This window comes from Anarrhichthys ocellatus, unplaced genomic scaffold, assembly GCF_004355925.1.
Source record: "Anarrhichthys ocellatus isolate YVR2014 unplaced genomic scaffold, GSC_Weel_1.0 scaffold26, whole genome shotgun sequence".
Lineage (NCBI taxonomy): Eukaryota > Metazoa > Chordata > Actinopteri > Perciformes > Anarhichadidae > Anarrhichthys > Anarrhichthys ocellatus.
This window is the reverse complement of record NW_022280056.1, coordinates 754,406-780,095: the sequence shown is the minus strand read 5'-3', so window position 1 is coordinate 780,095 and position 25,690 is coordinate 754,406. Positions and strand designations below refer to the sequence as shown.

The 25,690-nt window shown below is 42.1% G+C and overlaps 1 protein-coding gene across 1 annotated transcript; it reads right to left on the bottom strand.

Annotated features, from left to right (window-relative positions):
• mybpc2a (myosin binding protein Ca) lies at window positions 1-25,632 on the bottom strand. The gene is made up of 26 exons (XM_031862428.1): window positions 25,617-25,632; window positions 24,687-24,758; window positions 24,396-24,544; window positions 23,367-23,484; window positions 23,083-23,131; window positions 20,103-20,159; window positions 19,859-20,025; window positions 19,486-19,618; window positions 15,938-16,062; window positions 13,607-13,712; window positions 12,774-12,943; window positions 11,530-11,695; window positions 10,908-11,014; window positions 10,790-10,819; window positions 10,015-10,154; window positions 9,689-9,848; window positions 9,080-9,184; window positions 8,738-8,926; window positions 8,464-8,598; window positions 8,040-8,207; window positions 7,542-7,630; window positions 5,757-5,952; window positions 4,583-4,722; window positions 3,354-3,513; window positions 1,689-1,825; window positions 1-240 (listed from the first exon to the last, which is right to left on the bottom strand). Exons 1-26 carry the CDS (start codon window positions 25,630-25,632, stop codon window positions 1-3), a joined length of 3,324 nt encoding a protein of 1,107 aa, XP_031718288.1.
• Window positions 25,633-25,690: the final 58 nt, after the last annotated feature.

The window sequence follows — 25,690 nt, the reverse complement described above, 5'->3', positions numbered from 1 at the left end:
TTAAAGAGTCGCTGCTTTGAAAACTGGTGTTATGGAAGAGAAGATCAGCATACCTCGAACCTCCAGCTTGCACTCCACCTCGTCTTCCCCAAGATCATTGATGGCCCTGCAGGAGTATTTGCCCCCATCAAACGTGCTTGGCCTGCGGATATTCAGAGTCAACACGCCCTGGTTGTTCTGCATCAGGAACTTGGGGTCTTCACCGATGATCATGTTGTTCTTCATCCAAATGATCTTTGGCTGAAGCGCAGCGTGTTGGAGGAGGAGGAGGAGGAGGCACATTTGGCGGGATAGAGGAGAGGAGAGGAGAGGAGGAGGGAGCGTATGAACAGAGCAAGGCATGTTGGGAGGGTAGGAGAGCAGAGGGAGAGGTGAAATTAGGTCAACATTTCGGCTTGACAAATCTTTGCCGATTCCGAGGGATGAAAAATAAAAGTGTGAAAGATCTTTTTGCTCCAGCTTCTGTTCTTGCGTCAGACATAAAAATACATTCCTGCTGCAAAGGCATCAAAATCCTGTCTGACTGTTCTACACTGGCTGCTTGACACTCAAGACTTGTATGCTCCCTCTAGAAACACAAAGCATGAGATCTATCAGCAGTCAACACAGCTAGGATGGTGGTGCTGCAGCGCTGTAATATATAGTTTACTCATTTGCAAGTTACAGTCGGGACATTGCCTATATTCCACAGATTTCTATGCTAAATGACAGTCAATGGTGATAAAAGAGTAGGTTTTAGCTATGGCTGAAGCATTTTCTGCCTATAAAATTGTTGTGATGGGGGTGGCGGGAGTATATTAGGGTTGTCCGAGGAACCTGGCATGTATTATGCCAGTAACAGAAAGTTGTCAAGATGAGGGAGAAAAGTCAAATGAGTAACTGGCAATCAGTATCGCTAATGAAACAGCAGCTTGGCTCAGTGGATGGGATGGTCAGCTAAAGGAGGTGAGGTCATGGACTGTATATAACAAGTAGTCACAGTGACGTCACCCATCAGTTTGTTGGCTGCTGAGAAGCTTCAAGTTCGCCATCTTGGCTTTTTGTAACCAAGTGACATGAGAGGGTGGAGCTAAGTACAACCGAACGCTGAATAAGACATTATCATGCTACAAAAATGTTACAATTTTACAAACAAGAAAACTTTCATGACACTAAAACACACTGTGAAAGGGTTAAAGTTAAAGACCAGACAACAACGTGGTGGCAACCTGTCAATCACAAGTTAGAAACATACCCTGCTTTATCGTCTATTTTACTCTAAATGGGTCCATAATTTACTATGTGAACATCATGCTGTATAATCATGCTGTACTGACTTGAACTCATGTTTACCATGTTTACTGAGGTAATAAATCAAGAGAGAAGTAGAGTTATTTACTCATAGACTCCATACAATCAACCAGAGGAGTCGCCCCCTGATTGCCATTAGAAAGAGTCCAAGTTGAAGGAACTTCAGCATTGGCTTCACTTTTCAGACCGCTAAAGTCTCTATGAATTTCAGAACTAATTGTTAGAGGTAGCTTGAGTTTGTTGCAGAAACAACACTGGGAGCGAATTGGAAGAGTATAGTGTCTGATGTGTAGTCCTGCTGCTGAACCTCAGCTTTGACAATCTCCAACTGAATAATATATCATTTAAAAAAGAGTTGCAGTGACACACACACTTGTTAATGGTAAATTAGTAAATACCTTGGGGTAGCCACGGACAGAGCAGCTGATGGCTGCAGCATAACCTGCAACCACACATCTGTCCACCAGGGGCGCTGTGAACTTGGGAGAGCGGTTCACATCCTTCTCTTTGAAAGGTGGACGGTTACGGGAAAAACCTGGGCAGGTGGAGAAGTGTAACATGCCTCAATTTATTTCTTACTTTGAAATCGCACACACAGCGAGGTTCAGACCAGTGTGAGCTTCAGGGCCATTTTGATTAAAACTCTCCAGTACAGAATGCTTTATTCACCAAACACTTCTAGTCACCCTGCCTTCATTAGGGTGGCGTCGGAGGACGTTTCTAGTTTCCTTACATGAGGTAAATTTGTTCCATGGTATTACAAATGCATATTCAACCCTTTAACCCATTGATGGGTTGTGATGAAAGATTGTATTTGCTCAAGAATATTCTGAAAATAAGGTTCTCATTTCCCAATTTTGTACATCCTTGATACTTTCCATCGGAGATGCGAGTGGAGGATGCATGGAAGAGTCGCAAGGACAGAGGAGTCGAGGCAGAAGGTGTTTAACAAATGAGACGTAGTAAAATGTCATTTTAAAGCGACGTCAATTAAGTATGAAGGTGCAACAGCGGCATCATCTGTCCATTGTTCTGTTACTGCTGGATTTCATGATCTCAGTCAGAAGAGCAAAACAGTGTTTATATCTTATATATTTACTATAACTTATAAATATAAAAGGAACAGTTACATTTGTAGAGTCCTGCCATGGTTTGACATTATTCCAGCTGTGTGTTTCGCCTCTTTTTTTTATGTCACAGGTGCCGAAAAGACTTCCGCGACGGATACACCTTCGTATGTTCACTTACAGCTCTACCAGCAGGCCTCCTCGTACCTCGATCCTCGAGATGAGGAGGCACACAATTGAGAAATGAGAAAGTCCCATGGTGTCCTGTTTTGATGGACATGTCTCCATTTAACCCCTTACCAAATCATTTGGCTCGTTGGCGTCACCCTTCTAAGGTCAAATCTGTTGAAGGATTTGTGTAAAACATCCACCGAGATGCTTCATCAGTGACCAACTGTTGTGTCTTTCCACTGCTTTGGGATTGTTTTGCCTTTTAATACCACATGCTGACACACGAGCAAACATTTCAATTTGCAGATTACTGACTTGTGTTTCATTATGATGTCAGGTGGGTACTATAATCAACGATCCTCACAATTCTTATAGGCCAGGCTAGTGCCTGGAACACAAAAGAGTTGTGTCTGGTTGGCTGCCACATTTTCTGGTGGAGTAAGCAAAGGCAACAACAGCATTTGGCTGGTGGCAGGTGTTAATTTCCCAGCCTAGTTGCTTTCATAATCCGCGGCCAGTGTTAAATGTTATGCAACACTCTGTCAAAGAATATTTCTGTTAAATATAATCAGCGTCAATTAATCTTCATAAAAATGATGTCCAAGTAACTAATCACAGCCAAAAACAGTTCTAAAGTTATTCCTGTGTTCTATAGTTGAAAATCATATTAGTTTGTGCTTTTATTAATATTTGCTTGTGTAATCCTGACCACAATAACTTTCTCTTTTCTGCAATATAATGCTTGTTTTATGTTTGAACTGAAGCCCACATCAGAAGCAATGCTCTCACGTTACAGAGTGCGTTGCCCTGTGGGGATTACCTTACCTTCTTTGTTAACGATGGCGGTGTTCTTGCTGATGCCAGGCTCGACGCTGAGGCCACAGATGTTTTCGCTGAACACTCGAAATAAATACTCGTTCCCCATGACCAGGTCAGACACAGTGCAGCTGGGCCTGCGGTTGTGCTCCAGGACCGTGAACCAATCCTGATGTGAGAGAGAGAGACAGACAGACAGGGGAGAAGCAGAGGTTGAAAGAGGCTTATAGCTGAGGTTGAGAACTATATAAGCTGAAAAATGTCCTATCCCCAGCATCCTTGTTCTTCTGGTCCAACTTCCTGTCCATTCATACAACATAATGACCATGACGGTAGAGTGAGGCTTTGCAGTTTGTGACTAATCTTCTAGCAGCCGTGACTCGACCAATCATGGAGGTACACTGGACGCTTTCTGCCCCAAAACACTACACCAATCTGTGCCACAAAAACATGGTCCACACTCATTCCTGTCTTCACTGAAGATTGCAGTTTTAAAGGGTAACTTTGGTATTTTTCGACCTGGATTTACCCACGATTTTGTCTCTAGCTGACTAATAACAGTAACAACTTGGTCCAGTAATGAGGGAGAAGGCTGTAGCTACTTAAGGGCTGCAACGTAATCCATTGGGGCAAGCCAGCACCGTCATTCACGTCCACTAGAAGTTCTTCTTTTTGCCACGACAGGCTCCGATTGCTTTCATAAGTGTGCGACATTTCTCACACTCAAGAAGAAATCTCATTCTGAAATCTCGGCTGACTTTGTTGGAGTAAAAAAAGCATGGCTTCGAGATTTTCAATGTCATGGCTGAATATTTAGATGATTTCAACAATGTGGATGAGGTCTTAGATGGGCGTCCGTCACCTATTTATATGAGCCACAGTATTCAGATATTGACATTTCACAATTAGACTTCTCCTTGAGCGGATCTTGGCCACCTTATCAAACAGACCGTTTTATTTCTCTATAGGTTTCTTTACATAATGTCAGACATTTATAACACAAATCTGAGCCTACCAGTGTCAAAAACAAGCACGTTTATTGAAAGTAATGTTACACTGACAACCTTGAACACCCTTTAACATAAATGTATCCGTTTTATTACCTGGATTATTGCATTATTCTTGTCAATGCTAAATGTAGTAAACGAGCATGTCATGCTGAGCAGATACTCGTGACAACAAACCATCAGAAAAACCTTTCTGTACGCTCCTGTACTCTTCTTCCCTGCCATGCGTACCTTAGTCTTCATGTCAGCCTTCTGAATAGTGTAGCCGATAATCTCGCAGTTGCCGTCGTCTTTGGGCGGCTTCCACTCCAGCGCAGCATTGACACCCCAGACATCTGCGACATGCACAGCAACGGGAGGACCGGGCTTTTCTGGTGGGTTTTTGAGACAAGACAGAGATAGGGTAGGAGGATTTTGTTATATAGCTGGTTGAGAGAACTAACATGTCTTCCCTTCCTGTGTAGATGTAGGCAAGCTTTTAGATGGACAGATTCATAAACTGGAGCAGGAAAGTCCCACAGAGAGAAAGAAATTAACATTCGCAGGGGTAGAGACTTGGCAAAAGATTGACAGATTAGCAGAGCAAAAGACAAAGGTTCGAGGAAAGGTGGGGGTGCATACATTACTAGAAAAAACTGTGTTGGTATAGAACTGCCAAACGGAGAAATAGTACAGAGCAGCAGTGTGTTTATCATCGATCTTTCTGTGTGGCCTGCGCTGTACAGAACTACTGTACAACATAGTAATGTACTTGTCATTAATCTTGCTCTGCGCGCTCTCCTCTGTGGAGTACAGTACAAGAATTGAGCAGCGCTGCTGTTTCTGCCCGTTAATCCTTCCTGTTCTGTGTTCGGTGACAGATCAGCTGAGAGGGTGCTGATCAGAAGAGCTGCAGCCTCTCATTAGCTCAACCTTCTCAGCAGAGGAAGTGACAGAGTAGCCCTCAAAATCCAAGGCTAATCCCAGTCTACACGCACATAATCCCAGTGGAGCCCCGCCAAATAATCCGCCCGACACCCTGACCCGGGGAGACGAGCCCTGAGATGAGGAATGAGCCGGCGGCCGCGGTGGCAGTGCAGGAGTCAGGATTAAACCAGAGAGAGGAATCAGAGCTTTGATGATTTGCTACTTTGAGCCACAGATCCCTGGGAGTATGAAATGAGGAATTATCATCAAATTTGGAAATAAAGAAAAAAAAAAAAAAAAAAAAAAAAAAACTCTTGACATGTCACAGATTTAGGCTCAAGCCATCATCCCCTTCCAAACAGGTTATTAATCGTGTAACTTGTGAAGTATGAACCGCACACGCACGGTGTTCTGATCTAAATGGGGGAACAGGCAGCACGAGTGTGCGTCCACAGGTGAAGCTGAGATTGGTGTCCATTGGTGCCGTGACGGGACTGACCTACAACCTGGATGTGCACGTCAGCGCTGGCCGACATGTTCTCAATCTGAACGGACAGTGTGTACTTCCCGGAGTGGGCTCTCTCTACCGAGCGGATGAAGAGGATGGTGTCCACTTCACTGGTACGAGTTCCCACTGTGTTGTCCTCCAGGAGAACGCCATCTTTGGACCAGGTCACGACAGGGCGAGGCTTACCCTGCAGACAGAGTTATCAAAAGGAAGCAAATAAAGTACTGGAGGAAATATTTAATGGGGAACAAAACTTTTGAAATAACAGAATAACATGGTGCAATACGTTTGTCAGTTGGCTTGTGATTATTGAGGTAACAATGATATGATATATGATATATACTACCCCATGGTGGTAGTATCCATGGTGCCCCCTTACTACTGCTATTTTCCACATATTACTGTTTGTTTACTTCTTTATTGTATTCATAGCTAATTCTTTGTGCCCCAATTTATTTAGTTTTCTACAGATTTTTCATTGATATATTAGAAAACGTATTTTGAAGTTTTGAACAGTATAACACACGATCCAATCTCAGAGAACTTTTCCAAACGCGTCTGCCTTTTTTAGTCATTTGCGCCGATGCCTTTCATGTTTTGGCAGTGAAATAGTTTGGGGCATGCTTTTCCAGGTAAACATGTCTCAGCTTTAGTCACACCACGTATCGCCTCAGTGTGAAAACAGCAGTTGGAACATTCTTCGTCCAGCTCTTGGATAAGATGACAGAGCTGTGGCTGCTCTTTTCTCCCAGGAGAGCATCATGTAGCCACGTCCTCCGTCTCAGAACAGGCTTTTCATCTGCTTCTTCAAAAGCAAGAAGAGCAATGGCTCCCTTTTTCTTGTCTGTTTGTATTTGTGACAATGCTTTCCCCTTTATGGTTAGCTTATTTTCACCAATGTCATGTTGCAGGTTATTTTTAAGAAGCTGTAATGCTCCCTGTGTCCTCTCTTTTACTACAAAGTTGAATGATCTGATTTGCATTTCACAAGAAGAAAAAATTCCCCATCACATTGCAGCCATGTGGGAATCTTAAGCATTTGGTTATTTCACCGATCCAAAAGTGCTTTTGATATACAGAAATGAGCAACCATATATCAAAACAGGTTGTCTGCTGCTGATATCTCTTGCCTGTGCTTTTGGTCCATTTGACTTTATATACTTCAAATAACCCATTTTGTGTGGATTATGGTGTGGCTTTTTAAGGTTTCTGTCCAAACTCTACTGTCTTTTTTTAGAGTTAGGTGTGATTAGTTGTAATCAGAGCAAAACTAGGTTTAAAATTAGTAGATACAGATTCATAATCAAGCAGAACTGTTGCACAAACAAAAACAAATCTCTGTTTAGTAAAACCAAGTTTAAACCAAAAAAAATATGGAGATGCTTGCTTAGCCAAATCAAAATAAATACATTTGCATGGCATGTCATGCATGTCACTTCCTGTTTTGTTGTTTTGGGCTCAGCCTGTTTTGGCTGTTGGGTTTAATTTAGCTCTTTCTTGATTTTAAGATAGTTTCAAAGTTTGGTGCAATGTGATTTAAAGTTAAACCATGATCAGGTTTAAAAAAAGGATCTTTGTTGGTGCAACCAGGACTTTGTTATAAATGCTTCAGAGTCTGAAATAGCCATTTAGTAAAAGTTTGATGTGGAGGCAAAGTTAGTAATCTTGAAGCAACTTGAAATTTGTCACTCTTGGCGTAACTAGTTTTGCTCTGCTTTTGAAAAATCGAATCCCCTAAAACAAGAAAAGCCGGAGCTCGGCTAGACTCAGACGAACCTGAAAGGGGATGACCAAGTTCACCTTCTCGCCCACAAGCTTGATGAGTTTGGTCCTCAGATGGCGAGGCACGCGGATCTTTGGATTCTCTGGGTGGTGGTAACATGGGAGACGGAGAAGGAAAATATAAGTAGAATTTGAGTGGGTGGTGTGGGGGACTGTACATATGTAAGAAGCATGTGCAGCTTCTACGTGTGTATTACTGAGATATGAAAACACAAGTATTCCTTCTTGGATGCAAGATGTGGTTAAGAAATAATCCATGTATAACAGCTAAGACCCACTGCTAAGCTTGTTAATTAGATGTTGTTTTTTTCACCGATAAGTACTTGAACAGTGGCTGAACATCGTAACTGACTGGTACCAAAGCTGGAAAATGTTAGCGCTTCATCATCATGTGTGTTTGTTAGATTTTAAACAACACAGAGCAGTGTGGTCCGTTTCAAACTACGAACGTTCAGTTGAATTTCTGTAAAACACGACAGCTTCTTCTCTTACCCACGATCTCTTTGATAGTGACGGCCTGGGAGAGAGTGGCGGGGGGGCTGCGCCCAGCGATGTTGACCGCCACAACTCTAAACAGCATCTTCTCCCCCACTGGGAGATCCTTCACCCTGTACTGGTTCATCTCCATTGGTTCTTTGTTGACTTGCACCCACTGATCACCTGAGGAATGAGCCGTCAAGGAACAGATGTACATTTTGAATAACTCCGTTCTGGAGAACTTGATTGGTTGATGTCTTATTAGTGGAAAACTCAACCCTGCTTTGAAAAATATAACAGTGTATTTTTGCTGCGTAATATTCCCTCATGACAAAAACAACAGTTTTAAAACAACATGTTAATGTAATCGCACAAATTAAACTTCCACTATGTGTAAAGGTCTTTAGTATGAAGTTCCAAACAATTTGCATATATTTACTTTCTTCTTTGCAGTACTCAATGATGTAACCGTCCATGCCGCCTGCTCCGATTTTCTCTGGAGGATGCCACTTGAGTGCACAGGTAGTGTCTGTCACATCATCCACCATGAGACGAGTGGGCTTGCTAGTGGGGGCTGAGAGAGACAGGAGCTAATTAATACGTTAATACCCAGTGTAAATGGGATGGGAGGTAGGTTAAGCTGCCTGAAAATGAGCATTGTGTGAAAAGCCTCTGTTAATTAACCATTCTACTAATGATAAATGGCAACGCACCAATGGGCATGAAGGGCTTTGAGGTTGCGCTGGGCTGAGAGACGCCAATGCCGTTGACCGAAAACACTCTCATCTCATAAAGTACGCCTTCAATCATCCTCTTAGCCTCATATGTGGTGGACTCATGAACATCAAAGTTGAGCTTGGTCCATCTGGGTGCGCTGACCTTCTTCCTCTCCATCAGGTACCCTGGAGGAACAACATACAGGAGTCATTAAAAAATCTGTGTTCTTTAGAAAGGAGTTCAAATGTGATAAACAGAGTAGATACTGAACTGCTGTTTTCTCCGGGGAGGGAGACACAAGATCTGAACATTAGCCGCCGTGTAAGTTTCAGGGGTACCTTTAATGGGAACTCCGCCATCAAATGCAGGAGGGTCCCATGTGATCGTGCCAGAGTCCTCGCCAACTGATGTGCATATGACATTCTCAGGAGGGTTGGGCACATCTGCAGAGGCAGGTTACAGATGTAAATGGTAAGAGATGAAAGATAAAACAGAGGGAGAAAAAAGAGAAGGCATGAGTATGACAGAAGTGAGATTTACAGTAAGTATTACATTCAAACATCACATCCTTAGCTTTGCTTTGACCCTAATTTAATTACTCAGATTTTCACAGCACTGGTCATATCCACTTCCCAGTCAAATCATTTTGTAGTTAAGGTGTCATATAAGTAATTTCGCAGAAGCAAAGATTTAGCCAGTTACAACAAATCAAGGGTAATTTTACACTACTGCTTACCGTAGAGAACGACATAGTTTTTGTAGATATTTTATTTTGTGTTTACAATATTCCAGCCATTAGTTACTATCAGATGGCGACCTCCAGGTCTGAAAAGTGAAGCCAACGCATAAGTACCTTAAACCTACTTTTCAGCCCGAGGAGCAGGAAAAGTAGAATAGGAGCAACAAAAGAGAGGTGAAAAGGGTAAAAGTGAGCAAAAGCCACTGACCCACAATCTTGACCATGAGTTCAACCTTGTCCTCTCCGACGGAGTTAGTTACGATGATGGAGTAGCTGCCCTCATCGTCTTTCACCGCCTCCTCAATTACCAAGCTGCTCAAGGTCTTCGTCGACTCTACGCGGACCCTTCCCTCGGCCTCGGACACCACCTACCACACGGTGCGGGACAGACACAACAAAACAGATGTTCATGTTTCATTCTTCCTTTATGCTGTTCAGTGACTAACGTCTGGATGCTCTGATTGACGCACAAAGGTAGCATCTGACGCATGTGTGAGTGTATATGAGGTGAGAATCTTCTCTGTTCTTCCTCACTTTGTTTCCTTTCATCCAGCACACAGTGGGCGCCGGCTCTCCTGTGATCTCGACGTCAAGGCAAAGTTTGTTTCCAGCCACTACAGTGATGGTGTTCGTGTTGCCGATGCTGCTGGTGTCCAGGTGTATTTTGGGAGGGTCTTTCATTGTGAGCATTAGAGGAGAAGACAGGGAGAGGTAGGTCATTCAGTTGGGAAGCATAACATACTGTACAACCTGTTCTCACTTTCAACTCATCTGATACTGCCACTTGGTCAGTGTAAAACCAAGTCAATGTTGATTTATTTTACTGTCATTTTGTTACGGAAAGAAACTTAACTAACGTCATTTACGTAACAACCGTACCTATTTGATGTAACAAACAACCCCAACCCAGTCGTTGGTTAGTTGATTGGTTGGTTTCCATATATTCAACCAGTTCCTGTGTTTCTGTGAGCACCCTTGAGCAGCAGTACTTGTTTCCTGCACATTTCTACTTTTTTAAAGAGTCATAGTGCAAATATGCTTTTACTTTGAAATCTGCAACATTCCTATTTAAAACATATTTTTAACATGCCTGGTTAGCAGGGCATAGCAGTTTTCATACAGGATTAGCATTCAAGCTAGAAATTAAATAAAGAAAGAAAAGTGACCTCAATCACATTGGCACTAGGCGTCCTACTTATATCCAACTTCAGATGAATATTGGAGCTCTACCACATCAGCACCCTCACATTGATCTAGCATACTGTAAATATGATGAATGTGATTAAAAAAATTAAAAAACAACACTTACCTTCTCTGGGAACATATTCAATCTTGATTTCTGAGGGGTAGAATATATGAATTAGTCTTATTCAGATATGGTCAGCTCATCAAATGCTTCATGTTTTGGTTTTGCGCAGCGCTCTCACCCAGGAAGTTGAGTTTTGCGGAGAGAGAAATCGCGTAGCCATCGGGGACAAATGAATAATCTCCAGCGTCCGAAGACGTCACGTCGTCAATCATCAGCTTGTGGGTCCTGGGGGGGCATGTTACCAGATGTTACCAGATGTTACCAAGGAGACAACACTCGTTGTGACCGGCAATTATGCATTAGACTGTTGCCGTAGCAACATACTCCATGAGGCAATATCGCAGAGTGATAAACATACTAAATGGCTTTCACCTTGTGTGACCGCTGTTGTCTTGGCGTATCTCCTGCTCTGATGGAGGGATTACTGAGAGAAACCCCAGACCCCAGGGGTGTGTACGATGTGCAGATGAGTGTGTGTGTGAGTGTGAGTGTGTGTGTGTGTGTGAGAGTGAGTGAGTGAGTGAGTGTGAGTGAGTAAAGAGTGCAGCCTATCCCTTAAAAAATGGGTCAAATAACCCTTTGGTAATAGTTTGCCAAGCCATGTGGCAGACAGTGCTTCTTGTGATAGCTATGTGATTATGAGTCTGTGTGTGTGTGTGTGTGTGTGTGTGCGCACATAATGGGTCAGACAGTGAGCTCCAAACAACAGCCTTTTTGACATTCAGACTTTGATTTAATACCTTCCAATGTGTGTAATTTTGATGCGATCGCCGGGCTGGACTTCCACGCCGTCCTTGAACCATTTCCCCGTCACATTTACATCAGAAACTTCACATTTGAACACGGCCTGTTCAGCAGCCTTCACCGTCAGGTCAGCGATGCTCTGCAGAATCTCCAGCTCCTTATCTGTGGCAAATACATCAACATAGATCAGTAACATGCAGGTATTTGTTCACGCAGACAATTCATCCTACATGTGTTAGGTGGAAATGTGGATCTATAGCTTAGAAATTAAAATTTAGCAAGGTTTTATTTCCTCTTTATCAATAAAAGGGAATAGTTTGAGGAATTATCATTATATTGTGTTTAAAGTAATAATCTCGAAGACTTTAATTTAAATAAGTGTCTGTTTAGTAACTTATCTATCGTCAATGGGGGAACACAATGGTGACTGAACCGATGATGAAAGCCCTTACATTTGCAGTATTACGAACTGCGTGAATGTGGCAACATTTCTGTGAAAATGACATATTGCTGGTAGATTACTTGGCCGAGGGGCAGTAACTTCCTGAAATCTAGCTGTTCCCACTGTTCAGTCTTCATGCTAAGCTAACCAGCAGCTGGTTATTGCTTCATATTTAACAAACACACATCGCTAGAAACTGAATTATTACCCAAAGTTTTGAACCATTCCTTTAAAACGACTTGTATGTTACATTTAATACAATGAATTGAATACATTGTGGGACATGATAATAATGAGGTGTTCCTCCATCATCTTGGTATGCACCTTATTCAGGGAAGTCTCTGTGGCGATCTATGTTGTAACACTATATGTTTATATTGATCACCTGGAGTATTAAGCCTGGAGTGTCCGCTGAGGACAGACATTTTTTCTCACGCTCTAATCAATTTGAGAGACTCGTCTGGCTTTTACTGTTGCGACTGAGACAGCCTGATGTCTGACGGGTAAGACAGGACCCAACCACCAATTTGGGAGGTGTAGAAGAAAATTAGCATGACGAATAATGTGATGAACTACTGATAACAAGGGTAATGAAGTAATATCAATCATGACATGCGTAATGACTAATTTGTCGCGTCCCATGCTTGTCAGGATGGAAAACATCAACATGTGCTGATGTGTAAATTGTCTTTAAGCCGTGTCTGAAATACTTGTTAGCAAGCTTGATACAGCAGCTGATGACTCGCAGGTCGCTGCTGCTGCTGTTATGTATTCTGACTGTAACAGAGGAACCAGTACCTTCAACCTGAAGTTCTGCCTTCGACTCTCCGCCATTGGTGAACGCATGATACATTCCAATATCTTCCTTTGTAGCTTCATTTATGATCAAAATGTGTCTCGTCCCATCCTTTTTAAACCTGTACTTTGAATCTGCCGTTTCTTTGTTCAGCTCAACTCCATCCTTCATCCTGAAGAGACAAAAACACACACACACACACACACACACACACACGCTTCAGCGACACTTAAACACACAGAGGGAGGAAGAGCTGATTGACATGTCTGTAATGTTCTACATGGCTAGAGCCTTCAGGGATCACAAGGTTTTGGCACATTTTTAAAACGGTGCAGAAGGTGAACATTTTTTCGCAGATGTACTTTTGGGTTTTAGGTGCTGAGTATTACAATAAAAAAAGTTATAAGAAATGTACAAGTAATTTAATTTGTGAATGGAATCATTAAGTCCTGCTGAGAACAAGCTCTTATTCAGTGAAGACTGCATACTAGCTCTTCTGTTTCTCTATTTTTTCATGTTATGTAAAAGTTTACACAGCTAGAAACTAGATTCTCATGGGCCTGTCAAATGCAGAAGACTCTAACACTCCAACATAAATGTAATAAACTACTGGGCAGGAGAAAACAGCGAATAAATATATTACCTGAACTGAAAATACTACTATATACGTTTTGCCAACAATTCCCATCAGACTTTTGATTGTTGATTTACAATAATAATCTACAAGCCATTTTTTTGAATTGACTATATGTACTCATCTGTACAGGATTTTTGTAAATTTTTGTAAATATTAAATGATTAATGCATTTCCTAATGAACTATTTTACCGGCCCACCATTTGACGCTGGCTCCCTCCTCGGACACCTCCACCTCAAACTCCACCTTCTCTCCCACCACGCTTTGAACGTCCTCCAGCAGCTTGGTGATGGTGATCGGAGGCTCTAAAGACAAACAACAATTTGAGTCGAACCCTGAAACAGCAGAGGGACACTGAGTCATGAACAGAGTAGATCTAGAGGAAATCACCAGAGTAATACTGAGCAGGAACATCAGAGGAGGATGAAACAAGTGTGGAGGATGAATAGAGCTGGAGTTCCAGTAGAGCGAGTAAGGCTTTTATTTTGTACAGTGCAATGAGAACATCAATGATTGTTGGAGCCCGGCTAAATTCTAGCACATGCAAAATGTTTTCCAATAAAGTATAGGCTGACTATACAGTCCAAATCAAGCACAACATAGAAGAACTTTACATTACTAAACATGTTTTCATTCAGAGTTATTGATTTCAAACATAAAATCCAGATTTAGCCACTACAGCTATAGTTTTACTTGATAGTATTTCTTGATTTAAACATCAGCTGTAATTTGTGTATGTTTGTATCTTCCCTCCTCTGTGGATGGGTGGTAGGTGGCATATGTTCTCCATAAGTAGGACAGACTAACACACAGAGCACAATGTACTCCTGAAATCTTTATCAATGCCACCAAACACAGCCGTCTTGCAGAGGTGGAAGGTACCCCCGTGTCTCCTGAGGTGGTGGGAGTCGCATTGTGTAACCACATGGTGCGATGCTTGATGCTCTGCTAGCCTCAGCTATTTGTCATCGTCAGCATCCACTCCCCCCTCCGGGCATCTCAATTCTCTTCAACCCTTAGCTGAAGAGCCCAAATAGTCTTTGAACCACAGAAACATGTACAATGTGACTGCGGGCCTCGCAAAACGTTCATCAAAGGAGTTTGATGTCTTCAGCGTAATTTGCAGTTTATCTGTGTAAAAAACGGAGAGAAATACTTTTCCCTTTGTTAATATGTGGAGGAGACACAACTAGAAAAACTATGAAGAAACGCGGACTTCACAAATGACTTATAGCAAAGCAAATAATGTGAGGCGAAAATGATCCTATAGCTTTCTGTCTGAAAACAGCCTGCTCACCAAATAGTGTATGAATAACACCCCAATGTCTGAAGTCATATTATCGCTGCAGGAAGTGATCTGAAAGTCAGTTGACATGGTAGAAAGAGCACGTAGGGAGGTCAGGATGGATGGATAGATGGGTCAAACAAACACAGGACTTGTACCCAGGAGGCCGCTGTTCGTGTGAAACATTATTATTTACATTGACTAATTAGCTGGCGTACGGAATTTAATTTATGTTAAACTATTGATCTTTTCCGCAACATAACCAAGTAGTTTTGTTTAAAACTGCAACAGTGCATCTGTATGTGACGAGTTGGGAATGAGAACGGGGTAAATGCATAGGCATGACACACTGACTTTAGTAATGAAGATGAATCAACAGCAAGGTGCTGATGTAGTTGGTGTAGATGTTTGCAAACAGCGACATGAATGATGTTTTTCGACACAAACATTCTTTGTGTCGATAAAAAAAAGTGAACACACGCACGCACAGACAGACAGACACGCACGACTGTAGCTGCACGTCTGTGGTGAAGAGCTTACCCTTTCGTTTGGCCTCTGATAATGTAAAAGCAGGATGGGCAGCAGCGAGCACACAAATAAAGCATGGGATTAATGTAGAAGCAGTTGACCCAATTACATCTATTAAAACCTCTCTCACTCACACTCACACACACACACACACACACACACACACACAGGACAGAGACTGAGATATACAGTAAGCACCAGAGTAGACTAAGACAAATAATATAATATAGCATAATATAATATAATGCTTGTCTAAAATAAGAGAAGTGATAGTGGTATTATTATTATTATCAACAATACAAGAAACATTGAATAATCGTACTTGAACATTTTGGTATGAAATATAAAATATACCTTATGTCACCACATTATGTTAATATTTCAATTGAACATCAATCAAAGCGACCTTCACAAAACTCACATATCAGTCAACCTCTGATAAATATGACAGCACAATAATATGTACAGCACAACAGCAGCGATACATGACAATAACAAAAGAGGAATTTCACTCATTAAGGATGAGTGAGCAGACAACAGGGTGCAGCATGCTACTGTGTGGCATGAAAGCATTGCAATAAACAGATGACAGACACACGAAGGGAACAGAGCTGTCAAGCCTCTCTACACTCAAATGACAGCATTTGCTACACCGAGCAGAAATAAACCCTCTTCCTGCTGAAAGAAGGATTCCTCCAAAGACGGTGACTCATATACCTTTGACAAAAACCTCCGTGAAGCACTTCTCCTCGCCGACCACGCACTCGTACGCTGCGTCATCAGACAGGTTGAACTTGTTGATAGTGAGTGTCCGCTTGTTGCCCACGCTCTCAAACACATACCTGGATGATGGAGGAAGATTATACGAGGAGGATCAAGAACAGATGAGGGGAGAGAGAGAGACAAAGAAAAAGAGTGAAAATAATGAATAAGTGCTTTCAGCAGAATCATACGCCGAGAGGCCTGAAGACGAGGAGTGACTCAGAGACACAGACCGCAAACAAAGAGTCCACACATTCTTGTGCAGACCTTCAGTATATGCTCTCTCACTCACACACACACACACACACACACACACACACACACACACACACACACACACACACACACACACACACTCGCATTGTGGTTGCTGTACAGACATGGTGACAAAAATCAAAGAACTACCTACAGCAGGGGTATTCAATTCAAATTCAGCAATTACCATTTAGAGGGAATTTCCTCATACAAAGGTCCGGAACATCACAATAACGTCTAACTTACTTGATTTAGTCCCATATACGTATATATTGAAGTACCCGAGCAGTTGTGTTAACGTCTGTATGTAGTCAACAGCTGATTGTCAAATCAAATAAAGAAAGCTAAATTGAACAATATCTCAACCATATTTATTGTCAGTTTTCAAATTGAACTGGATGAATTATAAATAATACACATAATAAATCAATGTTCTTCTCTCGTTTCAAGTGAAATAAGGGCCAAGGATAAATTATATAACAGAAAGCTTTTGAAAAATGTGACTCTTAAAGTACTTAATTTTAGAAAAATGAATTTAACTGAATTGTCCTGCAGCTTTATATTCAGTTCATTCAGGTGTGAAGTGATGTCAACCAAGAAAAACATGATATTATATATTTTTTTCACCTTCTAAAAAGAGAAATTTGTGCGCTGGGACTCCATCTGTGGTTATTAAACCACTTGCTTCAGCTCTATTCCTCTCTGTTGACATCATTCTTGGACAGTGAATTTATGTGTTGGGATTCTGACTGTATTGGGCTCTTAGATTGTGTCTTCATTTCGGATGCGAGTAGGTACGTTTGCTAAAAAGAGTTATGCTTTGTCTCGTAATGGCGCTTCACATTACCGCTTTTAATAATCGTCACGGTCTCTGAACATGTGAGACATCCTGGTTTTGAACTGCCCGAGTGAAGAGTGAAGGTCTGTCGCTCGTCTCTCCTGTGTGTGTAAATCTCACTCGAGTTGGGAGGCCTTTCGGAATACACAAATTTGATTGGCTGAGCAGCCTCACGTGATGGGATTTACAACGTTTGTAATTGGTCGGTGTGTTTCCTGGACCGCTGAATGTGTGCCGTAAAGGCTAGAAAAACTGAGCCGGTTAAAATAAAAGCGCTCTGTCAAAAGAAAGAAAAGAAATGCTTCACGTTTGTGCCTCCTGTTTGTCCTCAGTGTTCCCTGTCTGCATGTAGGTTGGTTTGTGTGGCTGCTCTCCTTGCAGGTACTGAAGGTGGGCGTGGCAGAGGCTCATCAGTAAACAGGAAACACCTGGGCTCATCAGTCAAATGGGTTGATTGCGTTGGTTGTGTGCATCTCCATTTTGTTTATCACCCAGGCTACTAAGTAACACATGATTTGTATGTGAACAGACAACTCTACTGTTTTATCTTATTAAAGTATGAATCCTACAAAGGACAATATAAAACAAAATGTATATTCTTTTCTATATCATTGAGATGGCACATTGAACAAATCTACTTTTCTACTTCTGACATCCTGTCTAATCTCAACATTGAGTGGTAAAATACCAGAGTTTAACTGGGCACATGAAGATCAATTATATAATCTCACCATATTCACATACATCCTTCTACGTGAGCAGTCTCGGCTTTATATTTAAACCACACCAGTGGTTTGTTTGAAATGAAGATCAACTGGAAACCCGTCAACTCTGCAAACCCAAAGCATTTTATTCCTTAGCTCTCGATGGTCACAGTGCACAGCCTGGATGAAGAAAAAGTCCCCTCTCTCATAGTAACTGTTTAATCAAACAGGAAGAGGAGTGCCTTACTTTCAATGAACAGCATTAAGCGACTCAAAATGGCAGATGGTGGAGCCATTGAAAAAATACAACTCGCAACAGCTGCACCCTCTTGAATAAAACAGCAAAAGAAGCCTTTGAAGGAGAGGAAAGAGCAAAGTGGAGGGCGAGAGACACGGAGGAGAGCTCAGCCGGCTAAAGAGGCTCAAAACTAACATTTATATCTGATGTGAATCAGAAAGTTTGTTCCTAAAGATTTTTAATAAAAACAATTGTGACTCATCTTAGTGGGTTTGCATCCGTGTGCAATGCCGATGTGGAATGAGTTTCCTGAACAGCTAAGCTGTGTGTTGCTTTGGAAACTCGCTGTAACATTGCTATCAACCCAACACTCCAGTGAACATGTGCATATGACAACATATTGTTACTGATACAGCTTCACATGAAACACACATGAAGTGTGAACTGCACCAGCATAACTTGACTGTGAAACAACTTTTAACTTGGATAAAGTGCATAAATAATGTTACAGCTGAAGCATCTAAGTGTTCATCATTAATACAAAAAAACTTTCATTTAAGTTGCACTCATCAGTATTTTCATATTAACATTGGGGAAAGGGTCGCTTGTAGGAACCCACAGATAAGCAACAACCAAGTGCAGTTCCAACGATCTCCAGAGTGTTTTACTGTCTCCTAGTTTCTGTCATTTATAGGCCCAATCCTAGTGTCCTCCCTGAAGCCTTGAACCCTGAACCCTCAGGGACTTACTGACGTCACCGGTTAAATGGTCGAGTGTGAGATGCTGCAAAGGCTTGAAACGCTGTAAATACTAACGAGACAGCACTTTGCTGCGACATATCACGTTATCATGTCAACATCATAAAATGATGTGCAGTTGTGGTTATTTATTTCATACTTTTTACTCCCTGATTTGAACATCTTCCAGGCTTGCCTTCACGAGGCCAGAAGGAATTGTCAAACAAGCGTTTCCCCGCTTCCACTGGTCCACTGGTAACCTCATACTGCTAAACATGATGAATGTCACCTGTGTGTAAATGAGTGTGTGTTCATGATAATTGTTAAATTAGAATATAATATTAAATAGCAACATTTCAGTTGATCATGTTCATTTAATTAATTGTGGGAAGCCAACGTTGTGATAAAATGTGCAGCCCTAAGCTCCAACCAGCCTCACTGCTATTTGCCTAATTTATTTTTTTATTTTTCTGGCTGCAGCAACTACAACAATGTCAGTGTTCATAGAACATTAAAGACACATGTCTGTATTTTTTGTAGAATTACAGCTAACACTTTTTTAGGGCTTCATGAAGCAGCAAGAGTCTCAAGTTGCTGTCAAAGTCCTCAGAATTTAAATGTTACAGTTTTACTGTTCAAAACTTTTTACTGCAATTTTGGTCACTTGGTGTACTCGTATACTCCTTCAACATACACATACTGTTCCGTGCACAGAGTGGTAATTTGCTTACTTGGCCGATGGTTTGATTTCCTTTCCGTTTTTGAGCCACTTGATTGGGGCGTTGGGGTCAGCCAGTTCCACTGTGAGGTGGATCTTCTTTCCCTTGTCCACTGAGTAGGCTGCTTCCAGCTTCTTCAGGAAAGCTGAAAAAGAATCCAGTTAGTAGAGTTCATCCACTGCTTTAACAGCCAAATAATCCATAAGTGCCAACCAGCAGTAAGCATATGCTAACACACATTCCACCTGTTGTCCCCCCCCCAGAGGCCTTTAAACGACGCTGGTATTTACAGCATGCTGCATTAAACAGCTCTTGTTCCTGCCTCACTCTTAGCGCACAGTCTTTATTTGCCTCGTAACACCTCTCCCGTTTCATCGCTCCTCACCGTCACTTATCTTTGGCTCCACCTTTTTAATCTTCAGCATCTTTAACAAGCCCCTCAGGTCCGTGATGCCATACTCAAAGGCGATCTTCTCATAGTCACAGGGCTTGGCCGCCTTAAGGATTTCCCACACGTCCACACCCACTTCTTCTACCTTTTTCTTCTTCTCCCTGAGAAGAAGAACCACATTTTAGAGATCCAAATGTAAGTTATCGCGTTTGTCTGTGGCTGAAGTAGATGGCCGTACCTTTTCTTGAGCAGGCCACTGAAGTCTAGATCACCAGCATCCTCACCTGCATTGCCGCTGGAATTAAAGGAACAGAGAACTTAGGCGACCATCTCGGTGTGTTAATAAACCTGAGCTATTTACGACACTGCTGAATTGGGGAGCAAAAAAAGAGCATTAGGAAATATACATTCATTATAATACGTCCCCTTTAATCCCACATTACACAGAGCTATAAATACACATGAATTACAAGACGGTTATAAAGCAAACAAAGAAAGCATGAGCAAATACAACAGCACATGGTGGAGTGCTAATGAATTGAATTAGTGGCTGTAGTTAAAGCTCACCCTTTTTTCATCCTGTGTTCAGATAGTTGCAAAAATAGGATAAGTGAGAACATAGAGCAGAGCGTTTGATGTGGACTACAAACCATCATGCCCTGAATTCAAGCGACAGACAGAAATCACAATAGACGAGCACATGTAAGCAGGAGACGTGATAATACTGAAAATACTCATGTTCAAAACACAAACATTGTGTAGTCTATATCAGCACAAGTGAGCGAATGATGTGAAGCAGATAAAGATGTCGTTGCTATATTGGAAGTCTGAGAAATATTCATCAGTGAAGAACACACTCGAGATTCAACACAAAACCTTTCATGCAGAATCATATGCTGAGAACTTTACAGAGGGGTATAAACCCTTCACATGCACATCTCCAAGTAATGAGAAGAATTCACAAGGTCTGGTGTCATCAGTCACCTCTCTTGTGCTCAACAAGGTAACAACTACTGTGTGTGGCACGCGCCAATAAATGTCTACAGGCTCGAGTGCTTGTTGGTTTTTTTTCCTCTGCAGTTTTTCCGGCTTTCTTGAGGCTCAATGAACCCATCGGAGAGCAAGATAAATGCCAATCAATTCTAAGCAATTCCGAGTGATCATGTTTGTCGTATGGATGAACGGTTCATCCAAGGATAACATCCATCCATGTTGTCCTTGCCAATCCTGTAAGCAAGTAAATTCTCCCAGGGGGATAATGCCCTCGTTCTCAGGGAACACGTCATCACCAGGTCGGGTGAGCATGAAAATGATCCTAGCCGTCTACTGCGGCCACAACTACTAGATTTTAACCTACTTTTGAGAGATTCTTGAGTGCTGCATCAGACAACATGAGATAACTTATACACTGAATTTGTTTGACTGCAATATTTTCCTGAATCCACACTGAAGTTCGCATTTTCCAAAGCTGTTGTGTTGGAGTTCACATGAAAATGGGGATCAGGGGATTACTATAATGAGCTCTCTTTCATGGTGCGAGCGTGTGCACTGAGAGCAAAGCACAACACGCTCATCTCTCTCGCTCATACATATTATTAGAAACACTTCATCGAAGCTGCCGCTGCAGGAACTCGATGCTCACCACGAAAACAAAAACTGAAATGCAAACATTGTTTTTTCCTCCAAGTGTCAGTGATGCAAACTGATGCCGATGCAGAGTGATAAAACAAACGCACCGTGATTTAGATATGCGTTGATGCAAAGCTTAAAGGAGCAATATTTGATATCCAGAACATTAATATAGCCACAAACAACTATTGTCTAAGTAAAGATAGTGTGGAGTAATGTCTACCTGAGCAGAGAATCACTGTCCCTCTGTGTGTCTTGTAATCCAAGTGTCTGTGTTCTTTTTCTTGGTGGTCAAGCAGGTCACGGGTGCATGTGACTCCCTCCCTTTAAAACTGTCCTCGCTGTTTTCTCACTGCGCTCCATTCCTATTCTTGTCAGCACTGTTGCCATTGTCATCGCTGCTAGCACTGTTAGTGCAGCTAGCACTGCTACACCAAACGTCCCGGTATGTCCGGGATTGTCCCGGTTTCAACTTGGGTGTCCCGAGTCCCGACAAATACTGTTGAACATAAAATGTCCCTGTTTTCAGTGTACAGTATGTATTGCACTGAATATTTTCTGTCTCCCTGTGAAGGCTTTTTAGCTGACCAACCAGTCAGCGAAGCGACAATATGATGAAGAAGAGAAAAAAGCCTGATATTTCAGATATGAAAGATATAACACAATATAATACAATTAAAAACATAAGGAGTGAATGGGAGTGAGTATCCTAAAGAATGGAGGCAGACCACATGTATTTTCTGGTATAATACATGTTTAGAGAAACACACAGATGAGGATCCCTTACTTACCTTTTGGAGGTTGAGCTGCATGACCTCCACGCAACAAGGTGTTAAGAACATTCATTGCCTTCCCAGCAACATACTTAAGTTTCAACAAACTTTTCACTTTTCATTCATCACACCAACATCCCCCCTTCGCCCTCTCTCTCCTTCATATCAGCATTCTGCCAATAAGCACACTAACATCCGGTATGATGCTGCCTTTTTGCCTGTTGTGTCTCTCATCGTACCTGTGCCTTTCTGCTCGCGCTCTAACGAGGGAAGGAAATTATATATTTAAACACAGATTACAAATATGGAGACTCAAGATCTCACTGCTGATTTACGAACACACAGGACGCATACAGTAATCAACCTGAGCCTGAACAGCTGAAATAAATAATAAAAAAACTTGTTAAAAAAAAGCTACACAGTCACAGGATACACAGCTACACTTCACACGAGCAGAGGAAGAGACAGAAATAGACAGTGAGGGAAAGAGGAAATACATAAGAAATAATAAAACTCCCTTGAGAAACTGTCACCGAGACATGTGACGAAATACATGAGATGCTAAACCATGAGGGACTCCAGGTGAACCAAAACACCAAGGCAGCAACTGCATTGAGACGTGACAGAGCGGGAGAGAAAGCAGACAGACGGACTTGTACAAAGTCGGCCACAACTGAGGGATAGGCAGACACACAGGCGGAGACACTCGTTGAGACTGACAGATGCCCACAGGCAGCGATCTACAGAGGAGCATATGGGAGACAGTGTGACGGCGGGTGACATGTTGAGTAGACCCTCGCCGACACTGACACTCACGATCGCTTAAACGACTCCAAGATGTTGTCCTGCTGCTCTTCTTGTACAGCTGAAAGCAGACAGAAGGAGAGAGACTGGTGAGAGCCCTGCTAGGTTAGTTCATTACACAGCAGGCTTGAGCGGCAAAGGAATAATGGACTGATGACCTCGCTAGGCCACTAAATGATAGGCCCTAATGTGTATCACACTCACTGAGTTATTGGCTGACAAAGCCGGTTACATAGTACTGGTGGATACACTGAATGGAAGATGACAATAATGAGATTTTCTGTCTCCAGACCTACCCTGCACGGAGACTTCGAATGTGCAGGTGTCGCACTTGTCTTTGGCGGTGACCTCGCAGCGGTAGCTACCTGCGTCTCCATCCACTACTTTGATGATGCTCATCTTGTAAGTGTAGATCTGACAGAGAGAGAGAGAGAGAGAGAGAGAGAGAGAGAGAGAGAGAGAGAGATAGGGATGATGTGCTAACTAAATGAGCACACACACACGTACATGCACAGATCTGCGTGCATGTACGTGCTCACAAACACGTGCTGAGAATATACAGACAACACAGTTTTACCAATATAGGTTTGCCATCTGGATGATTTTATCTTTAATTAAGCTATATTTCCACAAAGAACTTCCTGGTAATTCTAGTCCCTTTCTACACTACTTTTCAAGGATCTAAAAGGTTCCATCAGCCCGTTGTGTTCTGTATCCAAACACCTGCGATGATGAAGCAAATATGTATGTATGAAAAGGCAACATGACATGTAAACACTCTGCCCGCCTGTTTCATTTTAATAAACTAAAAAAATTAACCTTAGATTTTGTCTCACTGCGATGAAATTTACTGCTGCAGAGTATTCGCTGATGCATGTTGTAATTAATGAAATGTAAAATAGTATGCACACCTACAGTCCTTCACTCTCACAAATGAATTTAAAAGTTGAGTGTAACCGTGAGACGCAGGCTCCCTGAGGCTGTACCGAGGCACAGGGTTTAAGTACAGTATGAGGATGATGAGAATTTCATTAGTTTGAACATATTTCGTAATAGACCAAAGTATTTGGTAAGTTAAAGCTGATGGTAGTACTAGATGTAAAGTTAAGAGGATCACCAAAGTCAGGAAGCTTCATCCTCTGGGGACCATGAATATCTCCAGCACTAACAACTTCATGGAAATCTCTCCACTAGCTGTTGAGATACTTTAGTCTGGACCAAAGTGGTCGGCGAACTCACATCGCCATCCTCAGAGCAACACTGTTAGCTCGGCTGATAATCTCTCTAACAATGAATGTACAAAGGTTATATTAACACATACACACCTTGGTGTTCCTGTCATAGACCTCTTTGAACTGCACGTGCTTCCCAGCTTTGCTGGCCAGGTCAAGCCACTTCCCCTTCAGCCATTTCATGGTCGGCTTCCTCGTCAGGCTTGAGGAGTCGACTTTAGTCACAAATGTAACGTCCTTGCCTGCAACGAACAAGAATGAGACGCAGTAATTAATTCAAATAGATTAGCTGACTTTATTCCAACAGGAATTTGGCACTATGTGGGCGACTCCTTTCATTTTGGATATAATTCAGGACTTTTATGGCAAATCCTCTTGCCAGACCTTTTGTTGCTGTGACACTCTCCGGCCTCTCCACGAATATGCCGCTCAGCACGGGCAGCTGATGGTCCTCCCCTAGACAACAACAGACGACCAAGCAAAGTGTTCTTAATGGTAATTCTCAAGTCTCAAACCACTGAACTCCACCCTCTGAGCTCAGGGATCTATTCTGTCTGTGCGGTTAATAAGTACTAAAACTGAGCAACAGACTTTCCTTGAGTCAAAACCATTCAGCGAGTAATTCACTTTGCTGTTACACTGCATAAAGCATTTGGGACCCTCTGATAAATGACAGGCGACCAAGGAGCCCCTGTAACAGACCGGCCCCAGGGAATAAAGAAACTCCTCAGATCACCTCTGAAGGCATCACATTAAGTTTGACTCTCTGCAATCTTCTGCCACCCTGACAGAACATAAGCTGAGGCTGTACACTCTTATCTTAACGATACAATACGAGAGGCTCTTTTATCCGTTCACTTGTTTATTTTGCAAGTAAATTGATGTAACCTCTGTAAGGTGTTTGCTTGTCAGTTGATACGCTTGCAGAGACGCCAACATATTCATTTCTCTTATCATCAGGAGGCAACTCTGCGCCAGAGGGGGGGGGGAAGAAAGAGAGAGAGAGCGGGGAACACGTCAGTCTGTACAGTATCTGTGCTGTTGAACACAAGCGTTAATTGGCCCAATGATGCTCTTGACTTCAGGTGAGGAACACTCACACGTTAAATCAACGTGCTCTCACACTCCAAAAAACACTTCTTTCTTTCTCTGAGTCGAATTAATAAATCCTGTTTTTTTTTTTCTATGCCAAAAAAACCCCACACACACAACTGTTAATGAGTTAAGTCTTCAGCAATCAAGTTCAAAAATCACTTTAATTGTGCTGAAGTCGGGAGGATGTTAACTGTACATAATCTGCATTGTTTCTCTCACTTCCTGGGTCGGACATACTCTCTTTGTTACAAGAAGAGATGGTTTATGGAGAAGCAGCAGGTACAGAGAGAGAG